General features: G+C 37.6%; 1 protein-coding gene across 1 annotated transcript; it reads left to right on the top strand.

Moving 5' to 3' along the window:
* The first annotated feature begins 604 nt into the window (after positions 1-604).
* Positions 605-2,307, top strand: LOC113272188. Its single transcript, XM_026522073.1, has 4 exons — positions 605-733; positions 1,121-1,491; positions 1,641-1,991; positions 2,055-2,307. Exons 1-4 carry the CDS (start codon positions 605-607, stop codon positions 2,305-2,307), a joined length of 1,104 nt encoding a protein of 367 aa, XP_026377858.1.
* The last annotated feature ends 6,279 nt before the right edge of the window (positions 2,308-8,586 follow it).

Below are 8,586 nucleotides of genomic sequence, written 5' to 3'. Positions count from 1 at the left end.
ACAATACAGTGCCTGAATTTTGAATCTCTTGACATAATCATTTGGATGCTCATTGTTTCGCTGAAACATTCTTCCCAAATCTGATAGAGTGATTTGCTCAGACACATAGAAATATCTCTTGTAGAAAACGGTAACCATCTCACACCAATTGGTTATGTTGTTTGGTGCAATATTTTTATACCAGATGTATGCTCTCCCAGTGAGTGATTTTGAGAACTCTTTCAGGCGGAGGACGTGGTTGTATTCATGTTCTCCTAGTGATTCCAAAAAACGAGAGATGCGTTCACGAGCGATACCAGTACCGTCATAAAGGGAGAATTGAGGAGAGGAATATCCTCTTGGAAGAGGAACTCTTTGTACATCAGGAGGGTAAGGAGGTTGATTCTGATGAATGGTAGCCTGGTTTTCCTTGCCAGAAACAGAAGTGCTTGCGCTAGGAGTCATGAAAGCATTCCTTGTCTTCTCCACTTGGGGTTGACGCGGCTCTGGTGGTAGCCGCTCCGTTAGTATCTTGAGGAAAGTGAGTAATTCTTTCTGAGTTGTAGCCATGTATTTCTGAGCCTTAGCAAGAAATTCATGTCTATCCATTAAATCTACAATGTTAATGGTAGGTTCGCTTCCTCGGTCCCCTCCAGCCTCCCATCCCGATGAAGAAGTGGTAGCAGCTCTGGTGGTAATTGGAGGTGTCGCGCTCGAAGAAATATTAGGAAGAGTAGAGGCGGCTCTCGCTCTGGTGATAGGAGGTGTCACGCCAGTGTTTCCGGCGCCGCTGGTGTTAGTGGTAGAGGATGTGACACCATGAGATGTATTGACAGTGTTGGCAGGCGGTACATTGGTGTCAGCGGCAGGAATATTGACGCTAGGAGTGTTGTCAACACCAGTAGTCATGGTTAGTTGCTCATCTAGACCTAAGATCCACCATTTTGAAATTGAGAAAATTAAAATGAAAAATTGAGAAATTGATCTTGCAACCGAGAGATCAATCTCCCACTGTGGTCGCTAATTTGTAATAGAGTAAAAACAGATTCTGGTGAGAAGATACTTGTCTAAAGGTGGGAGATTAATGTTGATTAAAAGTGTGCTATGTAGCTTACCAGTGTACTATATTTCACTTTTCTAGTTGCCAGTGTCAGTTGAGAAGCAGTTAGATAAAATCATGAGACAATTTTTATGGGGTTCTTCAAAGCAGAAGTCAAAGAAGAGTTGGGTGGATTGGAAAACAGTGTATTTACCTAAAGAAAGAGGAGGTGTAGGGATTAAAAAGTTGAGAATCATGAACAAAAAATTACATGCTAAGTGGATATGGAGGTATGGTAATGAAGAAAGAGCTTTATGGAGGAAGGTAGTCCATCACAAATTTGGAGGTAACCAAAAAGCATTCTTGCCAAATCAAACTAGCAACTCAGTTGGAAAAAGTTTATGGTCTGGTATTTTGAAGAGTGCTTCTGCTGTGGAGTTAAATTCTGTAATTCAAGTCAACATTGGGGATATGTGTTTATTCTGGAAAGACAATTGGATAAATGGCCAATATTTGAAGACTCTTTTCCCTGCACTTTACAAAATAACCAGAAGAAAAAAAATCCCACAATTCAAGATCTTTTGGATAGTAATACAAATTCATGGAATTTGGCTTTTTGCAGGAACTTGAAGGAGTCTGAAGTGGAAGATATATCACATTTACTAAACTTACTTCCTAATATTAATTCTAATTCTGGAAGTGATCAAAGAATTTGGCAGGCAGGTAATCATGGTTTTTCTGTGGCTGAATGTTATAAGGCTCTTGAAGATGAAGGTTTGATTATGTTCCCTTACAAATATGTATGGAATCCTAGAATTCCACAGAAGGTGGTCTTCTTCACTTGGACTCTATGTTATAATGCAGCTCCAACTTTAGATTCTTACAAGAATTCTATTGTGGTCAATGGCTGCTTGCTTTGCAAGAAGGCAGCTGAATCAAATCAGCACATTTTCTTGCACTGTGAAACTACAAGGTCAGTATGGCATTATTTCCTAAGTTTTTACAAATTACAATGGGTGTTTCAATACTGTGTTAGGAATGTTATTTGGGAATGGAGAAGGAAGAAGGGTGCTGCAATTTCTATAAAGAAATGGATCTGGGATATTTATCCTTTTGCAATTTGGTGGGCAATTTGGATTGAGAGGAATGATAGATTATTCAATGGCAGGTATAAAACTTTGGACTCAATCATTAATGGTGTCAAAACTTTAGTTTTCAACTGCTGTGTGGGTAGAGACATTTTCCAGGGCTACTCTTTGAACACGGTCTGGAAAACTGGAAGGTTGTAATGAGTTAATTTTTGTTTTGGTTTTCTATTTTTTTTGTATGAGCTCAACTTTTCCTGAGCTTTATTTGTACTCTTTGTGCTCAATTATCACCATCTTGGTGGTTAATTGAGTTTTTCCAATATATCTGCCCTTTTTGAGTAAAAAAAAACTGATTCTGCTGAAAATGGTAAATTGGGTGTGTCGCCGAGAAACGAATCTAAACCCTAAACAAATATACTGCACAGAAGTACTTTAGAATCGAGAGATCAATATCTACAATTCTGGCCTAAACCAAGAAATGTTCGTTCCGGTCTTGCTTCAGTCACAAAATGAAGGAGAAGGGTTGATCTTAGGGAGGGAAGCAAAGAAGGTGCTGAGATCAGAATGATGAACTATGAAAGTGTGGTTGTTTTATGACTTGTATCAGAATATAGAACCCGATTGCAGAATGTAAACTGTAAGTTCTGGGTGTTTTCTGGATACTTGTGTTAATGAACTCCTTTTAGTTGAAATAGATTGAAAATCTATTTATACAAGCCATACTCGAACACATCCTGATCTCATAGGAAATGGAAATATTTAAATGATGGAGAAGTGGGGATCGTGTAAAATGATGAAGACCACGTCCCTACTATGAGGGGAAGACTGGTCGGTTTTACACCCACTACTTCTCTACTGCCACTAACTGTCCTCCTTTCCTGACACTTTCTCATAATGCGTGTGTTGCACGCGCACGTTGTAAACCGCCATACCAATACCCTGATGAACATCCCCCAGTTTGTGACATATTTGATGTCTCGAGTAATATATAGCAAGTTATTGAGTGGGTCTTGCTGACAAGACCTGATTATTTTTGACCAATCACGCACAAGCTAGGCGGTAGTTAGTCATATGAATGATACTTGATGTAAGCCAGTACTCGAAAAATAGCATATAATGCTTTTAGGTTAAATAATTAAATTATTCGTGAAAAGTATCATTTATATTCGATGCATGTAAAGCATCGTTGTTAAGCAAGCATCTCAAATTAATCGATGCATATGAAATGTCATTGTTAGGAGCGCAACCAGCCTTCTTTGTTCGAACGGTTGGCAGCCAAGTAAGTCGACTAAAGATGACGTGACTGACTCATGGAGAAGAGCAGCAGCTGACAGCAATCATGGCGTCCCATTGGTCGCCTAATATTGGATCTAAGCCGGTCAAATCATCCAGCCAAGTTGGATGGTTAAGATGATTTGTGGCAGTTGTTGATTATCGTTAACTTATTTAAGACTCTTATGAGTAGCGTATCCAACCTACTTTGAGTTGTTGCCAGGAGCCGTTTGGGTATGTTGAAGACAAATCGATCAGACCTCATGGAAAAGGGGCGGCCGGTGATCATGACGGCATCTTATTGGTCGCCCAGAATTAGATCTACGCCGGTCAATTGGCTGGACAAGTTGTACGGTCGAGATATTTTTGCGACAGTCACACGCTGGCGTTAGTTCAATTCAAGGCTTTTAAATCCGCGTGGCCAACCTACTTTAGGTGGTCGATTTGATGTGTTGCTGGAAGGTTGTGACCAACGTGATTGGCCAAGGCTAAAGGCAAGTCGCCGGTGAGCATATCATCACTTCATTGGTCGCCTAAAATAAAATCTAAGCCATCCCATTAGGCTGGCTAAGTTGCACGGCCACGATGGATTTAAGACTGCCATGGCCGGTCTTAATTCGTTAAACACCTTTTTCAACTGCGTAACTAGCCTACTTTGGCTAGCGATCATAGATGCTAACAACCGGCTAGAAGAGTTCTGATTGGCTGGAATAGAAGTGGGCCCTCCGGTGAATATCATGGAGCTTGATTGGTCACGTCAGGAAGAATCTAAGCTTGATAAATCATCCGGCCAAGTCGTACAGCCGTGATCGTTTTAAGACTGACATGAACAGTCTAAATTCAATTTCTTAAGAAACTAAGCACGTCGACCAGACAACTTCCATCTTTAATTAAAATTGTAGGCTGCGGCTTTGGAGCAATTTGATTGGTCGATGGGAAAGAGGGACTGGCGGCAGCAACATGGGGCATGGCCGGTCGGTGATAGGCGGCGCAAGGGCAAACCGGTCGGCCAAGTGGTGAGGCCGCGCCCCTTTGGCTGCTGCCTTAACTTGTCACAGTTTCCCTTTATTTCTTGTTTTCCAACTTTTGGTAGGATTATGCTACTACTAGTTCCATGAAGGACCAATTTCCTAGTTTTCCTAGGTTTAGTCTCGACCAATAGGGATCGAGATATTGCGCAGGCCACAAAAACCTAATTTTTGTAAATTAATAAAATTAGGTTAAAAAATTGAATTTTACGAGCTGACACAAAATTAATCAAATTTGGTGAATTTTGCGCGTTGATACAAAATCACTAATTTTTATCTCAGTGGGCAGCGAAGCTTGCATGCTTCTGATTGAGTACTTTCATGCACATCTTAATCCTGACACTTCGAAAACTCATGATGCTCGGCTGAGAACGAACATTAGTTGTTCATGTCAATATTAAGAGTTCAGCTGAGAACATAGCATAGGGTAAATGCTCAGCAAGCCATGCATTAATTAATAACGCTGGCGAGAGTTCAATAAAATTTATAGAATACCTGGGAGTTGCAACCAACATTATTCTAAATAAATTTCGTATATAAGTTTACTGAGTTGCTCAGTACATATGTAAGAGGCGTAGGCACTCATCACCTTTAAATGGCTCTATTTATTTGCAGAACAAAGGCACATAAATATAGCTTATCGTTCAACATTATCCAATTCAACGATAAGCTTAACCATTTTCATATAACACTTAGAGACTTTTCTTGAATCACACATATGATCAAAATATCTAGATAGTGTTTTTAGAAAGTTGATCGCACATATGTATTATCTCGTAGAAATAATACTGATGCATCTGAAAATATTCGACAGGGTAAGTACGTGAACATGATATGTGTGTTGTACCTGTTCGTGAATGTCTTTGCCATAGTACGTGTACCGGGTATGGGTACCCTTAAGAAAAATAACGAGTTCAGGAACTCAAAAATCTTTTATGGTTTGCATACTGGGTATGCGTGCCGTTTTCGGTATCAAAACAACAGATCTTTTCCGGTTTGCATACTAGGTATGCGTACTGTTCTTGGTTTACGAGTCACATAATTTTTATGGTATGGATATCGGGTATGTGTACCGTTCCTGGTCCACTTCCGATCTATAGCTATGCCGGTACGTGTACTGGGTACATGTACTGCGGCTCCGGATTTATAACAGTTCTCCCATTATGTGAACTGGTATGCATATTGTCATGTATCCAGATTAATAGTACGTACTTTATATCTCTCTAATAATCAATTCGAAATAATCTCGAATAACATCAATGACACATCTCTGTTCTAGAAAATTTTCAAATGATTAAATCTTGAATCATAATTTAAGTCACGAACAATAAATTGTTCCCAACCAAATTCATCAAGTATGAACAAATGTTATTAATCTTATATAGTCATATTTCGAGAAGATATTCAAGATAAACTTAACTCGAAATTTATGTTAAGCATGTACTGTCTAATTTAGTCATGAGACAATGTCTCATAGATAGAAAGGTGAAAACTTGAGAAATAGGTGGTTCAGTCTTCACTTACCTTTTGATGTTGAAGTTCTCCAATGCTCTTGTTGATCTTCGCCTTCAAATTGTAGAACACAATGATTTCCGAATCTCAATTACACACTTCTATCCTAATTTGAGACTGACTAAATGTAGACTAGAAATTAAGATATAGTTTTGATAACTAAATTTGATAACAAGCTTGAGATATCAACACTTGTTAGTTCGACCGATTAATTCTCTAACAATCTCCTCCTTCGTCAATTATAGTGACAAAACTATCAGTACATATGGATTAAAAAATAAAGTTTCAAAACTCCAGAATCTGCCATGCTTGATTTCCTTGGTTCTTCAACTCCTTGAATTATTCGTTATTTCAAGTTGCAATGATTTTGAACGTGTTCAACTCAGCATCGTTGTTGTTGAAGATCCATAGCGACAACAACTTTGAAAAGAGATTTTCAATCGTCGTTATACAGAAACATAGTACAGTATTATTTTCTTCTCCAAAGTTCGATTGTATCACAACTTTGAAGTAACATTATGGTGATATGTTTCTCCCCTTAATCAATACTTACATATTTTGCATAATAGGTGAAACCTATAGATATTGATGCACTCCCCCTTACATAATGATCCGTAAACCATATTATATAGTGCGAAACTACTAATTAATCCTCCCCCCTTTTTGTCAATAAAAATTGGCAAAGGTACGAGAACTATGGGATCGTAATGAATTCAATCAAAAGATATTTCAAGACTTAAAGGTAATACATATCAACTTTAATTTAGATGATATCACAAAGTATAAAATACTTACCGCTCAACTAGGAGATTTAAGATACAAACATCCTCTGTAAATTCCACATCCACTCTCCCCACAAAGATATAGCGATTAAGCACAAGTTTATTTAAGAATTCTCCCCCATTTGATATCATTCCCAAGAGAACAACATGATTGACCTTAATTTAATGAAAAAGAAGGATTTTTAGAAAGATGACAACAATTCCTTACCTGGAACTCAAGTTTTGTTGCCCAAAAGATATGAATTAGTTAGGGGCAATGTTAGAACTTGATTTAATGAACCAAAACAACACCGATAGATTACCGAATGTGTTGAAACATTGCGGTGTCTAGAGGCTTGGTGAGAATGTCAGCCAATTGTTGTTCTGATGGCACAAACTTTATTCTGACAATACCATTTTCAAGAAGATCTCTTATAAAGTGGTATTTTATGTCAATCTGATTTGTTCTTGAGTGCTCAACGGGATTCTCAGTAATTCGAATTACACTTGAGTTATCACAAAAGATTTTCATTGTTCCAGTATCGATTCCATTATCAGTAAGCATTTGTTTTATCCATAAAAGTTAAGTACAACAAGAACCTGCAACAATGTATTCGACTTCACATGTCGATAGAGATTGTGAGTTTTGTTTCTTGCTATGCCAAGCAACAAGGTTTAATCCAATGTAGTAGAAACCTCTTGATGTGAATTTCTTATCTTCTACAAAATCTTCTCAATCTGCATCAGAATACGCTGTAAGATCAGTGTTAGTATCAAAAGTATAAGAGAGACCATAACCGATAGTATGTTGTATATATCGTATGATCATTTTGGCAGCTGCAAGATGAGATTATTTTGGTTTATCTTGAAATCTAGCAAAAAAACCAACGCCAATGACGATATCAGGTCTTGTTGCAGTTAGATATAGAAGGATTCCAATGATGGATCGGTATAATTTTTGATCAACATCAACACCTTTCTCATCTTTATGCAGCTTCCCAGTAGTGGGCATGGGAGATAGATTAGGAGTACTTTTCTAAAGAATGATTATTTTAACAAGATCCTTTGCATCCTTTGGAACACAACTGTCATATGCATAGCCAAGGAAAATACCTTTGTCACTTTTTGAGTCAAATTTTCCTCTTTGTTCTCAATCCTTGAGAATGTAGCACTTACTGCCAAACACATGGAGATAGTCTAAGTTAGGTTTCTTACCATACCATAACTCATATGGAGTATACAGGGTTCGTGAGTGAAAATACACACGATTGATCAAATAGCAGGTTGTAAAGACGGCTTCTCCCCAAAACTTTAGAGGTAAGTTTTTGTTGAGGAGCATTACTCTATCCATTTCATGTATATTTCATTTTTCCTTTCTACAACTTCATTAGCTTGTGGAGTTATGGGTGGTGAATTGATTATGGTTTTTTTTTTATTATCGTTGTTGTAATTAAGATTCGAACTCTAAGACTTGTTAAGATTAATTTTAAAGGAATAAAATAGAGAGTTACTGGGTCTAGAATTCGGCCAAACTCATATCAATAGGTTCAATTATTCATTCTCAACAATTATCGCTCAACAAATAAAACAACACCGACTCTTATTTTTGCCAAGGTAGATCCTCCAAACATTAGTTATAAATCGTAAGCATGGGACATCAAACATCTAAGAAAGCATGACCCATCTAATAAAATGATAACTAATTTTTTCAAATCATATTTCAATTAAAATTAATGCAAAAGTCATATGGAAAATAAAATAAAATCACCCATGTATGAAGTTCGTCTTCCTCCGTCGACCCAGTGTTGGGGTTTAGCTTCTCATGATAAATATACACTCAAAAATATAATTTATGGCTCAAATGGTGTTTTTATAAAAGAAAACTAATAATACAATGAATCTGCAAT

This window comes from Papaver somniferum, chromosome 4, assembly GCF_003573695.1.
Source record: "Papaver somniferum cultivar HN1 chromosome 4, ASM357369v1, whole genome shotgun sequence".
NCBI lineage: Eukaryota > Viridiplantae > Streptophyta > Magnoliopsida > Ranunculales > Papaveraceae > Papaver > Papaver somniferum.
Note: the sequence above shows the minus strand (reverse complement) of the source record. Positions and strands in the feature narration are given on the sequence as shown.